At 41.9% G+C, this 17433-nt stretch overlaps 1 protein-coding gene across 2 annotated transcripts; it reads left to right on the top strand.

Annotated features, from left to right (window-relative positions):
* The first annotated feature begins 9938 nt into the window (after positions 1-9938).
* LOC101389948 (serpin B3-like) lies at positions 9939-17111 on the top strand. 2 transcript variants are annotated; one of them, XM_087438839.1, is made up of 7 exons: positions 9939-10206; positions 10807-10863; positions 12127-12255; positions 13024-13141; positions 14253-14392; positions 14752-14844; positions 16653-17111. In XM_087438839.1, the coding sequence occupies exons 1-7, from the start codon at positions 10042-10044 to the stop codon at positions 17058-17060; spliced, it is 1110 nt and encodes a 369-aa protein (XP_087294965.1). In that variant the 5' UTR covers positions 9939-10041; the 3' UTR covers positions 17061-17111. The 2 variants fall into 2 exon arrangements, with proteins under 2 accessions (XP_087294965.1, XP_004422669.1); XM_004422612.3 differs by having other exon boundaries at positions 14689-14844.
* The last annotated feature ends 322 nt before the right edge of the window (positions 17112-17433 follow it).

Below are 17433 nucleotides of genomic sequence, written 5' to 3'. Positions count from 1 at the left end.
GCATAATTAGTTAAAATAAGGTCTCATTGGCTTAAAGTGGGTCCTAATACAATGAATTATGTCCTAATAAGAAGAGAGGAGACACACAGAGAAGAAGGTCATTTAAAGACGGAGGCAGAGGCTATACACACAAGCCAAGGAGACTAGAAAACACCAGAAGCTGGAAGAGGCAAGAAATGATTCTTTCGTAGCGCTGTCAGAGGGAGTGTGGTCCTAATGACACCTTGATTTTAGAGTTCTGGCTTCCAGAAATGGGAGAGAATAAATTTCAGTCACATTAAGCCCCAGTTTTTGGTACTTTATTTCAGCAGTCCTGGGAATCTAGCACAGGGCTTGAGTGTGGAGGAGGAGTCCCCAGTAGTACTTGCCTCCCTACATTTCTGAATTATCTTAGTTAACTAAAGAAAGCATTCAGAAATTTTTACCAAAAAATACTTTCAAAGAAGTAAAGATAAGCATCCTGGGAATAACATTGTAAATCAAACTGAATATTGACCAAATATTCAATTTAATGGCCTGAATTTCAGGAATGATTCTTTTACATGAAGTACAATTACTTAACATGTGTTGTCAAGTGATCCTCCTAGTGTGGGGAGGACATTACTGGGTCATTTTCAAGGTCTGGAATGTCTTGTGCCCTAACACATAACTACTGGTACCGATGGGAGTAGAGTTTGTCAGGCTTGGGCAACTGGGAGACTGAAGGACGTGATGATAAATGCTCCTGGCTGTCCTGGGAAGACACGTGTTAAAGGCAGGATCATTTCCAGGAAGACAGAGGCAATGAGCTGGGAAAGCTATTGTGATGAGATGGGCTGGAAACTTTGGTTCAGGAGATGAGGCTTAGCAAGTCACTTGTCACCTAAAAGTAAAGGAACTTTGGAAAACCTCCATTGTCCATAAGTAAGTCCCTGCTTCTGGCACTGTGCTAGAGACCACTCACGTAGCCCACTAGTAAGTCATAGAAAATAACCAAAAATCCATTGTATGGAGTATGGATCACTGAAGAAGCCTTAAAACATGATGATCAGACATATTATGTAACCATCTCTAAATTCAAAATGAATCTTCAAGAAGCATTCATCCAAACATAAGCAGCCAACAGTCATTCATTCCTGGTTACTGTCAGAGTTGGTGCATAGAGAAAAACATCTCTCTTTGTGTCCCAGACACGCCTATTCTACTGAAAGGTTAACACAGCTCCATAATAGAAGAGGTGAAAGACAGTGTAATTTTCTAGCAAGAGAAGTTAGAGAAGAAAATTTTAACCAAGATCTGACTAAAACAATGTAAAATATCAACAATCATGTGTTAAATATCAGTCCAAACTAATAGACAGGAAGGGTTTTATGAATGGCCCTAGAGATGGGAGATGTCAGAGACGGGATGGAGCAGAGAGCTGGGAGAGAAGGAAGGGAAGAGCCCTAAACTGAAAGAACTGGGCTAGGAAACTCCTGGACTGATGCTGTACCGATGGATAGATGATCACATAGAATGTAGAGAGAAGAACGCCTGCGGTAGACACAAGGAAAAGCAAAGCCTGCACTTCAGGGGTGGCAGTGGAAAACGAATTGAAGACAGGAAGTCAGAGAGGTAGAGGAGAACTAAAGACAGAATTCCAAGGAAGACAAGTCAACAGCGACAAATAATTCAAAAAATTCCCAGGTAAGGACTGAAAAAGGAGCTATCTAGAGGCTATTGGGGGGCCGGCCCCATGGCTTAGTGGTTAAGTGCACGCGCTCCGCTACTGGCGGCCCGGGTTCGGAATCGACGCACTGCTTCTCCAGCCATGCTGAGGTCACGTCCCACATAGAGCAACTAGAAGGATGTGCAACTATGACGTGCAACTATCTACTGGGGCTTTGAGGGGGGGGGGGAGGATTGGCAATAGATGTTAGCTCAGAGCCGGTCTTCCTCAGCAAAAAGGGGAGGATTAGCATGGATGTTAGCTCAGGGCTGATCTTCCTCACAAAAAAAAAAAAAGAGAGAGAGAGAGGCTATTGGGAAGACACTGATGGGCTTTAACAGGAATGTTTAAGAGGTATGATGGGGTTAGACCACAAACGTGCAGAAATAGTTGTGGAATCTGCACTCATCTGGCTAAGCTCAAACCTGAAAGGACAAACCACAGACACTCTCCGTGTGGCTCAGTGTTTCTACAGACAAATCATATGCAGACCAGATGGCCCTCGAGGCTCATTATCATCAGTCACAAACAGGAACCACAGAATACCCAGCAATATGTCTACATTTCTCAAGCAACCATGCTCTCTACTTCCCCAGAATTACATTCCACTCATCACTCTCCCTACTTTCCCCAGCCACACGGAACAAATGACGGCTACACATATTCTTTCAACATGTTTTTCTTCACTGAACATTGTGTATGGCGATCTGTGCTTTCCGATACATTAATTTCTGGGTCATTTATGTTCACTGCTCTAAGATATTCTATTGTACGAACATACCATAATTTATTCTCCCTATTCTTCTATTAATGCACATCTAAGTTGTTTCTACTTCTTGCCATTGCCAACTATATTGCGATTAATGCCCTTATATTGCAATAATGCCCCATAAAGTGACTAATGTTCAAGTCTCCTTGAGCACAGCACATGAGTCTATAAGGGGATACATTTAAATAGAGAACTGCTGAATCTTAACCACATACTGCCAAATATTCCCAAATTAGTTGTACTAACAGTTTCATTAGCATTTTATCAGTAATGCTCTTCTTCCAGATACACCAATCCTAAGTATTGAAGAACTGTCAGTATTACTGGTGTTAACCTCGCTGTTGTTTTAATTGCATTTTCCTGACCTAAGAGTATCAAGCATCTTATCACTGCAAACCTATATAAGTCTTTAGGATTTATTTGTCAAGATCCATGAAAAATGTGTTTCAAATTTCAGTTGGAATTTAATTTCCCAGTCCCAGCATAAGTAATCAGCTGATCCCACAATCTTTATAATCATTGTTGTCACTATAGTAAGGAGCACCACAGCCACTTGATGTCTCAACATCTTGTCTTCTACTCACACTGCATGTTTTGCCTCCATCACTGATAATCTGATGCTACTTTGTGCTGATACCACTGTCCCATTTCCTCTCAGCATGTGCCTCTCAAAATGTGAGCAACCTTATTCCATAATTCCATTTGAAGATGTTTTTCCTAAAGTCACTTAGTTTCTGTATTAGTCAAGGGCCTAGCAGAAAACAAACGACACAGCCAAAACAGGGATTAAGGTACGTTTATTACAGGGACCATACAATGTACGGTCAGGGCTAAGAGAAACCAAGATAGGCTCGTGACCATCCCAGGGCTAGCAACTGTGGGGAGACGTTGCTTCCCCAAGACCTAAATGGCAAGGAGAAGAGTGATTCCCAAAATCCAGAGAAAGTAGCTATAGCTGAGGAAAGAAAGTCCAATAGGATCTGTGGCCTTTGGTAAGGGAATGCAGCCAGGCCTTGGCAATGGAGCTGAGAGGGAGCTGGGTGACTACTGCTGTTGCAGATCTACTCCTGTTGCATCCCATGGGAGAGATGCAAATGTTTGACAGAGGAAAAGACCCTTATTATGTCTCCATGCCACTCAGCCCCCTGAGATCCATTGGAGGTTGATAGAGTGAAGGATGGACCTCGAGAAGCAAGATAAAGTCCCCAGCAAATCCACATCCCATGTAATCAAATTTCTTTATCCTTCTAGAACATTGCATCTCCACTGGTACTCCAGAGACAGTCATCCACTGTTAATATTAACTTTATACAAAGAGCACATTCAAATAGACAAGGAAACATCATGGATCCAATGAACAAAAGGGCAAAAAAAATGACTTTTTCCACAAAAGAGGAGATTCACCTAGAATAGCAATGTAAAATGAAACAAGAATGGAGTCCATTTGTTGCCAAGGAAATGAAAATTTGAAGTCACTCAGAATACTGGAAGCAGTTAAGATGAAGAGGAAAACCATAAAAGGGAGGAGAGACAACAGATTAGTGAATATTAAGGAATAACATACAAGTTGGTAGGTGGGCATGTAGTGATATACCTGTATGTCACAAATCTTGAAGTAAAGCGTTGAGACAAGAAAGAACAATGGCTAGAAAAGTCAGTGGGAATAAAAGAAAGAGAAGGCCAGTTTCCTGCTTCCTAGTGTGAAGATGGGGGAATGAGGAGCTGCCCTTAAGAACAGATCAAGACTCATGCAGTCTTGGGGAGAATCTGTATTTCAGATAACAGAAGAAGGAAGAGGGAGAGTTCTAGGAATAAGGAGAGCCAACATTGGTCTTTCCTGGCAATAAATCAGAAATACCAAGATGAATTGTGGAAGGGGGGGTGGGAGTTATAAGAGATCAGTGAGGGACAGAGTTCAATTTGGTTGAAAGCATCGAGTAGGAGGACTGCCCTGGCGGGTCTTGGAGGTGTGGGAACGGGGAAATGGAGGAGGTAATATGAATTTGTCTCAGTCTTCTATGACTTACCTACACATGAGACCAATTCCCTAACTAACATCTGTTCAAATCTTCATGCAATGGGTTCTCCTCTGTGAAAATTAAAGCAGTATTAGTTAACTCTGTTCTCACATTATTCACTGCGTACATATCAATATCTACACCTGTATCTGTAGGGAATACAGTAAATGGCAGATATTCTATTACTGCATGCTTGAAGAATCTGCTCCACTAACCAGTTTCCTTGTAGACAGACACAACCACATATCTAGTCAGAAAGAAGAAATCAAATGTCCCCTAAGACTTGCAACATAACAGTGCTGACTAATCTTCACACCCTTCACAAGGAAGTACGGTTCGGGAAAACCAAGGCAATATTTCTTAACCAACCGATAAAGGTATTAGAAATAGCAGAGAGGTTCCTGAAAATGTAATTTCCTCTTCACTTTTATTGGGTGCCTGGATTCCTGGGACCAAAGATGCTGGTTGTATATTTAGAAATACCCAAAGACATAAGGTGGCAAGTACTCACTTGTAAAAAATCCTGAAAATTGCTGGGTCTTCTGTGACACTGTATGACATCAGGATGTCACAACCCTACCTATTAAATGCCACGAGCACTTTTCAGAAACAGAAAAAAAGTATGAAATAGTTTCTCAGTTGAACTAAGCCAAGCCCTCTTTAAATGGAAGCAAACTCCTGGTCCTTATCAATTAGTGCGTTTGCCTCAAACTCAACCTCTGCCTGACAAATCTTGGCAGCTTAGTCTCAGGAGGATTCAGTGCTAGTCAGAAGCTTTCGTCCATAGCTCTGTCCCCCTGAAGGCCATTATCCTACTTTGTCACCCTATTTCTTCTTCCACGCCCAGGCTGAGCTTCTCGGTTCTGTCCTATGGGATTTGGGTCCGTTTCTCTTTGAGCCCAAAGAAACTCATCCTGCTCCTGTTCCAGGAAACTCTGCTCTATCTAGAGACAGTGGTCTGTGATGCAGCCTTCACTGAGAAGCCCCTCTCCTCATGTTTGTAATTGTTCATCCTGCACCTTTTCCCTCGTCATTTCCTGGTATCTTTCTACTTACACCTTAGTCGATCAAAACTCTATTAGTCTACATCCCTCTCAGCCCATCCACTCTCAACTCAAGGAGCTTTTACATGACAATCCCATTCAGGGATCACTATGCATATATTGTTAGAGGAGACCTAAGAGCAGCATGGCTTGGGGATGGAGGATCAGGCAGGGAAAATCTTTCAGTTTTAGAAACACAGATTATCTTCTTCTTTCTGCCCGCTACCTCCATCCATCTGGGACCTTGCTGCAGGTGAATGTTCCTGTGAATTCTTGAAGTGCTGCGACTAGAGACCCTGCACACGGCTGATATTAAGACGGATGAACAACAATAACAAGTGCTGGAGAGGTGTAGAGAAATCAGAACTCTTATACATGTTCCCGCCATATTTTGGTGGGAATGTAAAACAGTCTGGCAATATATCCACACAGATGGAATCTAAAAAAAATAATAACAATAAAACTTTTAAAATAAATAAAATTTTTAAAAATTGAACTTAGAGAAACAGAGAATAGATTAAGGTCTGCCAGAGTTAGGGGATAGGGGGTGGGTGAAACAGGTAAAGGTGCAAACTCCCAGTCATAAGACAAACAAGATCTCGGAGGTAATGTGCAGCACAATGACTATAGTTAACCCATACTGTATTGTTTATTTGAAAGTTGTTAAGAGAGTAGATCTTAAAGTTTTCATTAAAAGAAAAAATTTGAACTATGTGTCGCGATGGATGTTAACTAAACTTACTGTGGTAATCATTTCTCAAAATATACATATCTCAAATCATTATGTTGTACACCTTAAGCTAACACAATGTTATATGTCTATTACATCTCAATTTAGAAAATAAAAATAAGCAAAAGAAATTTGTACACATGAGTTCATATCAGCATTATTCACATATCCAAAAATAGGATGCCGCTAAAGTGTCAATTGATTCGTGAGTGGATAAAACAATGTGTTACATCATACAAAAGAATATTATTTAGCCATATAAAGAAATGAAGCACCGATACATGCTACAACAGGAGTGAACCTTGAAAATATTACGCGAAGTGCAAGGACCCTGATAGAAAATGCCACACACTGTGCAATTCCACTTATAGGAAAGGTACAGAGAGCCAAGAAGTAGATGAATGGTTTTCAGGGACTGGGGTGAGGGGAGAACTATGGAGGGGGTTTCTTTTGGGAGCTATGAATTGTTCTGGAACTAGATCATGGAGACAGTTGCACAACCTTGTCAATGTACTAAAAATTAATGACTGGTACATTTTAAAAAGGTGAATCTTATGGTACATGAATTATTTCTCAAGTAGAAAGTCAGTCCCAGTACACACACTCCTCCCCTTGAGGTAGGGGACATATGGGGCTAGATGCCCTGGAACAACAGCCCTCTCCCCGGCCACAGCCAGGCCTCAGGGGATAGTGCACTCTGGGGAAAAACACTTCTTCTGTCTGCCTCCTTTCCCTCTCAGAGTTGCTGATTTATGAAATCCCAGCTTGATAGAGCTGTTTGGGGGAATGGAGGGTTGGACATGATTTCAGGCTCTCTCTGAGCCCCATGCTCAGAAGAAATCACCCCAATTCCATCCCCACTTACTGTGCTTGGTTGTCTCAGGATGGAACCCTAAGATGGTATCTGAAAGGCCAGCCTTCTCTCCTGGTGACTGAGGGGACCACAGAGGAGAGTTTGGGGCTTAGTATTTGACCCACTCATGCCCCTTCGGATTCTGTGGGATTGAAACTGAGGATGAAGGATTTAAAATTTCCCTGGATTAGGCTGAATCCTAATCCTGAATCCCTGAATTAGGTGCCTTGTGCCCTAAAGTTAACATGGGAAACATAATAACCAAAGTTTCTGAGTCTGCCTTGAAGAACAGCAGGACGACCACTGATAAGAGAGGTACTTGCTGACAGCCCCCCACCTGACTTAGCATCTTGTAGGAGCGTTGAGAAGCCAAAATGACTGATTGTAAACTTTAGATGTCACAGACTAAAAATCCACCGCATGCAACACGGAGAACACACAGTCACCCCTGTGCGGAGGACACTTAGAACTTCAGCCCCCAAGGCCACATGCTCCCCCGCCCCTACCTAAGATCCCAAGTAAAAACCCTTGCTTGCAGCTTTCCAGGGAGTTTGGGATTACAGCATTGGCTGAACATTCTCCTTGCTCAGCGCTTTGTAATAGAATTCCTACTTTCTGGCAATATACCCGGGGTCAGAGACTAGTTCGCTGTGCAATAGGTGAGCAAACTTACTTCAAGTTCGGTAACTGGAGGACCTTATCTCTTCCTAGAATGCAGAAGAAAAAGGTTTTTGCATTTAAGCATAAGGAGGTATGTCTTGTTAAACCAAGTGTCTCTCTAACACAGTCTGGGTAGTGGATACACATGCAGGGTCCTGAGCCAGACTATCTGCCTGGATATCTCACTGTGCAATTCCCTACCCCTAGTTACCTGGGCTTCTGTTCAACTGCTCTGTATATTTCTGTCATCTGTGAAATGGGGACAACAAAGGGACCTGCCTCAGTGAGTTGTTAAAGATGTAAATGAACAAATATATATCCCTGCTCAAAGTAGGTATGCACATGAATACAATAGAACAGCATGCACATGAATACAATAAGCCTCCATTGATAAGAAATATAACCACTGGGCGGGCCCGGTGGCTTAGCGGTTAAGTGCACGCACTCCGCTGCTGGCAGCCCGGGTTCGGATCCCGGGTGCGCACCAACCCACCGATTCTCCGGCCATGCTGAGGCCACATCCCACATACAGCAACTAGAAGGATGTGCACCTATGACATGCAACTATCTACTGGGGGGCTTTGGGGAAGAAAGAAAAAGGAGAAGGATTGGCAATAGATCTTAGCTCAGAGCCTGTCTTCCTCACCAAAAAAGAGAAGTATTCAGCATGGATTTTAGCTCAGGGCTGATCTTCCTCACAAAAAAAAAAAAAAAAAAAAAAACAAAGAACACCTTGTTCTCATTTTTTCTAATACGCATTTGAGCCAGATGTTCATTCACGAATCTGGGTGTGATGTGCTAAAGGGCAGAGTGACAAAGAAATGTTATGATTCTGGAGCTCCAACAATTTATTTCTATCTCATATTAATACAAAATTTAGACTACTACCATGCAAAATGGCCCCTGGTTGTATCATTGTTCTTCTCTTGTGAGCATGTTCACACTGCAAGGTAAATCAGCTTCCCACTGACCTTAAAACAACAGGCAAAATCGGGGACTGGTTGCAAGGGGGCAGGGGAGGTAACAAGGAGGACCTCTGTCAAGGGACAGCCTTTAGGGGAAGGCGATAGATTTGTCTTCTCCAAGTCCTGCTGGAACACCTCGTCAGTATCTCTCTACACTGAGAATTTGGGCTATTTTCCTGTTTATACAGGATAATTACTACAGAAATTGACAGGTGGAACAGCCCTTTTAAAACATTCAATAGAAAATGTAAGTTTTGCCATTGGTTCGACTTAGGCCTTAAAGACAATTCAACATCCAAGAGAAGTAAAAGGGTTATTTTAGGAGTTATTTCTGGGTGACTGTAGTTCAGAGCATGTGAGAAAGTGGGTTTTCACATTTATTCTCAATGGTACTGGAAAGGCACATACACGCATTTCATATGAGCCAGTGATTGCAGAACTACAATTTTTTCTGCAGGTGAAAAGGAAGTGCAGTAATAGAACAATAAGCATGTTTTTGTTCTCATAAATATTTCATGTTCCTGAAGGTGACGTTTAGCCTGATTAAGAAATCAAAAGTTGATTCACTTGAAATACTAACCACACTGAGCAATGGGAGGTGGGGAGAGAGAGGTATATATTCAGGATCTCAGCATTCACCTCACACAGGCTTCCAGGCTCCCTGCCCGCCTCTGCCTCCTCCAGGAACACAGGTAAGTGCTTCCAGATGCTCCACTTAACAACATGAAGCATTTTTGAAAATTATAACAATGAGGCATTTTACATCATGTACCTATTCATTCTCTATGATTGTATTTTACTTGTTCTTCCAGGGCAAAATTGATATACCCTCTTCATCTGATTTATCTTTTATCTAATGTTTCCTTCTAAGGAAGCAAACGCTCCTTTAGGAGCTCGTGTGGTGGAGGGGAGAGTGTGTGGCAGCCGCGGAGCCTTGAAGGAAAAGGCAGAGAGGTGCCTCATGGAAACTGGCTGGACGTTACCCACATGGATCGTGGTCTTACTATCTCTTATAAAACATTTTCTACCCATACCTAGGACAGCCAGTGAGGAAGAAAAGATGAAGATGTTCTATTAATTTTTCACAAAATTTCTAGTAATACTGATAATCTTCTAGTTATGAAATTTGTACAAGTATATTTAAAAAGGCTTGAAAAGTAAAAAGATGAAAATCTTTAGCTGCCAGAATGCCACAACCCAAATATAAGTCATTTCTTCTAAGAAAATTTCATTACACACCAACCTTGCCTTAAGTAAAGTCATTATCCAATGAACCTGATGCTTTTCCAGGAGTTCCAGATCACACCAATGCCGCCATGAGTTCACTCAGTGAAGCAAACACCCACTTTGCAGTTGATCTGTTCCAGCAGCTCAAAAAATCAAACAAGGACAACATCTTCTACTCCCCTCTCAGCATCTCATCAGCGTTAGCCATGACCTACTCAGGGGCCCAAGGAAACACCGCACTCCAAATTGGCAAGGTAAGTGTCAGCTCCCTTTACGTTGACCGGTGTAGACTGATTTCTCTGTTGGCTTGTGTGCAGATGCTCACAGATCTGGCTGTCCCAGGGGTAGCACAGGAGGCTGAGCAAGATTCCCATGACCGGGTGAGCACAGGGCTGTGGGGGGCATATGCCCTCCCCCAGTGTTCCGCCCCATCTGTTTCCCTGTGCCTAGACTTCTTTCAGAGGTGGGACGAACTCCTACACTTGCCCAACAACCAGAGGCGAGGCTTAAATGCAAGAGCACTGGGAGAAGTGATGCACTGACTTAGCTCCATTCGAAACACCTCCACATGACTCCTCAGCCGTGAATCAGTAATGAATCTGGATTCTTTGATGTGGCTGGTGATCCACCAGCTGTGCCGTAGTTTTTCAAGGAACAATGCTCACACTGAAGTTTTCTTTATTCTTTTTCCTTTGCTTCTATATTGTTTTTTTAGGAGGCAGGGCTGGTTTGGCTGTTTTGTTTTGTTTATTAGTTTGGGGTTATTTCTGTTTTTCTTTCTTTCTTTTAATTTCCTCTAATATAGACAGATCTTTTGAGTAAAGTTTTCTTGTCCCTCTTCCTGTTCCTTCCAGGTCCTTCACTTTAATGACGTCACAGACAGCACAAGGGGAAGAGCCTCAACAGCTCACGTGAGTCACGGATCACTGGGGTCTAGAAGGAGAGTCACATATCCAAGAGGGTCATAGTTTAAACTGGGAATTTCAGTGAAAACTCCATTTTTAGGGGAAATTTTGGGCAAAATACGCTGGACAGGCAGAGTTGTTTCTCATTTCATATCACATACTTATTTATTTCATATTGTTGTTTCCTGAGAGGAGATCAGCATAGTGAATAAGTGCATGCCTTCTGGAACCGGAAGCCTGGCTTCAAATTCCTGCCCTGTTGTTCATGAACAGGGACCATGGGCAGGCACAACTGCTCTGAGACCTGGTGCCCTCATGTCAGTAAACTGGCAGTAATAAAAGATCTGCCTCAATACATGCAAACACACGCAAAACAGCACTGCAGTGCCGGGATTACTGGGTACCTGATACATGTTATGTGTTATTACTATAGAAGAGTAAGTAATTAAAGCAATTACAATAAACTTGATAAAATAATATAATGTTTACTCAACTCAAAGATGGGATTAACAGGAATAAGTGTACATCCAAGTATATTTTGCAAAACAATTGCATGAACTGTATAGTTTATACCCTTAATAGCATAACAGTGTTAGCTAGCAAGTGGAAGGTGCTGGATTCAGACAGGCCTAGCTTCAAAAATTGGCTCTGCTACCTTATGTCTCTTTGGAAAGGTTGTTTCGTTCTCTGAGCTTTCTTCTTTTCATTTCAATTGGACTAAAGACGTAGACATACAGATGTACAGCCTTAGCAGTTTACCAGGAACACACTGTTCCTACACTTGGAGTATGACCATCATGAGTGAAGAGACATAGATCACACCCAACAGTCTCACAAGAGAACACCACCCAGGAGTGTACAGGGCTTCATGTCATAAAGTCATTAAAACACACAAATTCAACATTCTTATACCATTGATGGCTGTTAAAGTGAAAATGGTTCTAGCCCTTAAGGAACTTATGTTTAGCTGGGAAGCTTAACCTAACCATACGTACTAATTAGAAGACTTTCTAATGATGGAATGATGCTACATTTGTACCTCAGAAGAGAAAGGACCAGGTTATTTAGAGCAGAGAAAAAGAATTTCCTGGAAGAGATTGAATGTAAAACTTTTGAAGAATATTTGAGGTAAATTACACCAATATCAGGGAATAACAACAAATGTCATTCATGAGTTACCAAACTTTAGGGATGGCTCTAACATAGTTACTTGGGTTTATTATTTACACTGACAGAGAAAGCAATGAGCTCACTTTTTGATGTTTGAAGGTTGAAAAGTCGGGAATCGTGCATCACCAGTTTCAAAAGCTTCTGACTGAGTTAAAGAAACCCACTGATGCCTATGAGCTGAACATCGCCAACAGGCTCTATGGAGAAGAGAAGTTTCAATTTCGTCAGGTAAATTTCACTGGCCTGTCACAACTTGAATCTGCATCCTAGGTCCCCTGTCTCCCAATCACCAAATGGAGGAGAGTGAGCAGATGGGGCTGGCTGACCCACATGGGGAGCATTTTCCCAGGGTGCAAGGCTCCGTTGCCACAGCTATACCCAATGGAGTGTCCTGGAGCCTGACAATTCACCAAGAAAGTGTGGGTTTAGGGGTTACTTTATTGTCAAAGGGCAGATTCAGTAGCAGACTAAGTCGTGAGGTACCCCTAATGATCTGACACCATTCAGTCGCATAGTGTGAATTTTGGTGGGCAGTGACCCAGGAAGTGTATGGTGAATGGGATACTGATGGGCTGGGCAGACTTGATGAGTCCCTGGGGAAAGCTGGGGAAGTACCAGGGAATACTGAATGCCAGGATGGAAGATATAAGCCAAGGTGAGAACCTGAAAGAGCTTACTACTGGAGAGGAACACTAGCACACCATCCCCTTCAGAGCAACCTGCTTTGCAGTTTCCAACCCACAGCCTCTTCTCCTCCAGGCTTTGTCAGGTGGTATTGCCCTTCAGCGACCTCATTCCTTTGCCAGGCTGTACTTGCCATTCACATTACCCCCACAGGCGCTGTATAAAAATGCATAGGAGCAAGAAATGTAGATTTTTTTTTTTTGAGTCTGGATTCCTGTGCTATTTTGTTAAGATTGTAAATAACTAACTTGGGAATACATAGTTAATAATAAACTACTCTTGATTCTTCCTTTCTTCCTTCCCATGTCAAAGGAATACATGGATGACGTTAAGAAATTTTACCTCGCCAGTGTGGAATCTGCTGATTTTATAAATGCCGCAGAAGAAAGTCGCAAGAAGATTAATTCCTGGGTGGAAAGCCAAACAAAAGGTAGAGTATGGGAGATCACCCATAAAGAAACACATTGAGTCCCCGCTGTGCGTGAACCCTGAGCTTGACCCTGCGTGGGGTGCTGTGAGAGGGAAATGACATGAGTTTGCAGAGAGGACAGAGGAGGGCACTGTAGATGGTGGAATGATCTAAGTCAATGTGGAGAGAAACAAAGGGAACTGGAGGGGAGGCACAGGACCAGCTACCTGGAAACACCACTGGAGATCTGTGTTTGCTCATGACCATGGATGACAGGATCTTTGTGAACCTCAAGTCTCTGCTCAGACCGCATCCTGTGTTCACATGCTTTACTTTATATCAGAGCCTTAACTTCTGTATACGGTTCCCTATGAGCAACATTAGAAAGGTTTCCCATGTCCTCTGTTAATTGGCAAACAAGCAGCTCTCCTGTAAACTACCCTCCTGGCCACCAGCAGCTGGAACTGCCTGCTCACTTCTCCATCCCACATCCTGAGGGGTGATCCCAGCTGTCGTCCCCATCCAAGGCAGAGAGCTTGACAAAGTCTCCATCCTATGAACCGCTATCCTACCTCCCATGCCCATTGTAGGTCAAACCTACAGCAATTCATTGTGGAGAGTGAAGAGGAAGACCCCCCGGGGAATCGTTTCAGATAGCACAGGGCATGTGTTTCAGATCATAGAGTTCATGCCATTTGTCCTAAAAAATAATCAAGGCCTACTTCCTCTGACTAATGAGCCCACACTTGGAAAAAAACAGAAAAGAAGGAAGGGAGGGAGGAGTGAGACCTGGAGGTATGGAGAACAAAGGAGGGAGGGAGGGAGCGAGGGAACTGATTATGTTGAAGGGTAGCTCAAATCCATTTATCCATATTCACTGTGAGATGGCCGAATTCACCCACAGACAGAGATTCTGAACACCTTTCCCGTGGCAAGAAGGGGCGTCCCCGTCAGGGGTAACTCCATCAGGCTGGTGCCACGAGGAAAGCTGCACCTTGTGAACTATTGGTCCCAGGGTCCCCAAAGTGGTGACTTGTGTGAATAGTTAATGATCAGTTGTAACTTTCAAAGCATCTTCCAGACAAACCACTTGTACTTTAATTACAGACTTTTGTTTTTCTTTATTTTGCAGGAAAAATCAAGGATCTGTTTCCCCCTCACTCTCTTAGCTCCGCCATTCTGGTTCTGGTGAACGCGGTCTATTTCAAAGGGCAGTGGGACAAGATATTTTATAAAGAATATACAGTGGAGGAAAAATTTTGGCTGAACAAGGTATTGTCTATAATTTATTTATGATAATAGTGTAGTTATATATGGAATGTTAACTTTAAACTCACATGTGATAAAATGTAAAATTGCAGGTAGAAAATAGAATTTGTCATGGCTGTATTTTCCTCGTTTCATTTTTTTGACTTTATTTAGTTGGGAATACTTGAAGAAACTGTTCTGCCTAATTCATTAATTTCTCAGATCATCTCTTAGAAAGAGAATGTGTTTGGTATCTGAATGGTATTATCGTTTTTTGACTTATGCTCACTTGGCATTGTTTGCCACATTAATTACTGCAGGATACCAGCAAATCCGTGCAGATGATGAAACAAATCAGTTACTTTAATTTCACTGCACTTGAGGACATGCAAGCCAGGATCCTGGAAATGCCATACAAAGACAAAGATCTAAGCATGATGTTGGTGCTACCAAATGAGGTAGATGGTCTGCAGAAGGTAAAACCTTGTACTTCCAATTCTTCTTCCTATTGCCTGATTTCCTAGCGGTACAATGCTTGTACGGGCTGTTCATGGAGGTGGTTCTCACAGATTGTTGGTGATGTCTGGCAAGGCTCAAGAATACAGTACTTTTCTTCTCTGCATACAGCCTAAAGGAGAATTGTTAAGGAGAACCTGGCAATACGTTTCATTCCAAAAAATAAATATCTTAATTATCACAGTGTAATATGGAAGAATATATAGAAAATCTTAACATCACAAGTCCCATTAATATTCTGGCAAAACTATGAAATGTCACTTCAGAAAAAAATATACCTAAGCACATACAGGTTATCTTCTGCACCATAAGAACCTCTGATATATTCCAGCTGTATTCATTTGAAGACAAGGAAGCTGAGACTCAGATGAACGTGACACATGGAAAATATATGCAAATTTACTCATAAACAAAACCCAGCAAATTAAAACAACAATGGCTACCCTTTTGCGTATTAAATCACAGCAGGTTTGTGGACAGTGGGGAAATAGATTTATCCTGATGACTACTGTTCAATTTAGAAGTATTCTGCCCCTAGGAGCTCAAATTCATTCTGGGGCAGCCTGGTCGCACGCATATCGGTTAATTTTCCACACTCTGCTGAGGCGGCCCGGATTTGCAGTTTTGGATCCCGGGTGCAGGCCAATGCACCGCTTGTCAAGCCATGCTGTGGTGGCGACTCATATAAAGTAGGCGAAGATGGGCACGGATGTTAGCCCAGGGGCAATCTGCCTCACCAAAAAGGGGAGGATTGGCAATGGATGTTAGCTCAGGGCTAATCATCCTCACACACACACAAAAAAACAGTCATTTGGAGCCTCATTCCTGTGAGAGAAGAAAAAGGAATTTTCTGCTTAGCACTGTTATAATGGTTCAAGTTAATGTGAAAAATACCAATAACAATATTTGGCATGCTAAGGACATTCCAAAAATGGCCATCTACAATTACTATAATAGTCAGTGATGATGCTGAAGTTGCAGTGAACTTGCCACACTCAAAATATATATGCTGATAACACTGGAAATTGGAGATAGATCCTCAGGGAAAGTAATATGGCAATACATGTGGAGGGCCGTTACAATGTTCGTACTCCAGCTCAGCAATCCCCATTATCAACGACATCCCAGTCCTGGGATTTTATCCTAAGCTAACTAATGTAAACAAGGCAAAAGCTTTTGGACAGAAGTGGCTCAAAATAATGCAAAATTCAAAGCAAGGAACAAGACTGCATCTTTGTCTTGCCAATAGTTTAGCTTAGGGACTGGCACACAGTGAATGCTTAAAAAACATCAAGTAAAGATATACACATTGAATATCAATTCAATGGTAGTATTATGTAACAATTAAACTTGATAGAGAAACACATAGCTATATGCGGAAAGTTTACAAATAGGTCAAGCAAGAAAAAGGAATAAAAACAGGTTGTTTACTAGAATTGCAGTATGTGAAAAATTAGGTACAAAAGGACAAGAAAAGACTATTAAAAAATGAAACATGCAGTGGGCTGGCAGCTTGGGAAATGGAGACATATAGCTCATATTTTATAAAATAATTTTATTTAAAGGTTCTTTTGTTTTATACATATGATTATACATTACATGAGATTCCATTTATTTCATAGGTATAATACAGAAGATTCAGTTTATTATCTATATACAATTCTTCCATATTTACATTTACTGATTTTCACATGATTCAATCCAATGTTAAGCTGTGTTCACTGTCCACTGAGAATCACTTCATTGTTCCTTTTGTCCATTGTCACAGCTTGAAGATAAACTCACGGCGGAGAAATTAATAGAGTGGACCAGCTCACAGAATATGAGTGAGAAAAAAGTGGAGTTACATTTACCTCGGTTCAAAGTGGAAGAGAGCTATAAACTCAATGACACGCTGAAGTCCATGGGGATGGTGGACGCCTTCAGTCCACAGGACGCCAACTTTTTGGGCATGGCAGAGAGTCGGGGTCTCATGGTGACAAAAATTATACACAAGTCCTTTGTGGAGGTGAATGAGCAGGGTACAAAGGCCGCAGCTGCTACAGGCACAGGAGTTGCTGGTGCGACATCAGTACCATTTTATGAAAGTTTCCATTGTGATCACCCTTTCCTGTTCTTCATCAAGCACAATAACACCAACTCCATCCTCTTCTTGGGCAGAGTCTCTTCCCCTTAGATGCATTTATCCTGCCACCAATCTAGGGGCATGTTTACGGTTGTTCTGATATGTTGATGGCTAGAAATAACAGGTTCTCTTTACCTTTTTTCCTTTCCAATCTCATACTCATCACTAATGATTCCCCACTGGACAAAATGTTCAAGATAAGATAAAATGATATTTCACCACTGTACCTTCTCCTAAATTTGAAATATCGTATCTGCTATCTCAAAAATTATATCCACTAATCAAACTTATTAACCTGGACACCCACATTTATTTGAATTTAGGTTATATCTGGGACCATTACATGTCTAAACTTTGTAATTTTATGAAATACATTATCAATAAAGCAATGACTTTCTTGTACTGTTTCTTGATTTTCCTTTTT

Source organism: Ceratotherium simum, chromosome 14, assembly GCF_057802395.1.
Source record: "Ceratotherium simum simum isolate JZ-2026a chromosome 14, ASM5780239v1, whole genome shotgun sequence".
NCBI classification, from domain to species: domain Eukaryota; kingdom Metazoa; phylum Chordata; class Mammalia; order Perissodactyla; family Rhinocerotidae; genus Ceratotherium; species Ceratotherium simum.
Note: the sequence above shows the minus strand (reverse complement) of the source record. Positions and strands in the feature narration are given on the sequence as shown.

What these genes read in the sequence shown, in the direction of transcription:
- LOC101389948 (XM_004422612.3), top strand. Translation starts at nt 10,042, where the DNA reads ATGAGTTCACTCAGTGAAGCAAACACCCACTTTGCAGTTGATCTGTTC. An exon ending in CCGCACTCCAAATTGGCAAG is followed by an intron (nt 10,207 to 10,806) that starts GTAAGTGTCAGC and finishes TGTTCCTTCCAG; the next exon opens with GTCCTTCACTTTAATGACGT. An exon ending in AGGTAGATGGTCTGCAGAAG is followed by an intron (nt 14,845 to 16,652) that starts GTAAAACCTTGT and finishes CCATTGTCACAG; the next exon opens with CTTGAAGATAAACTCACGGC.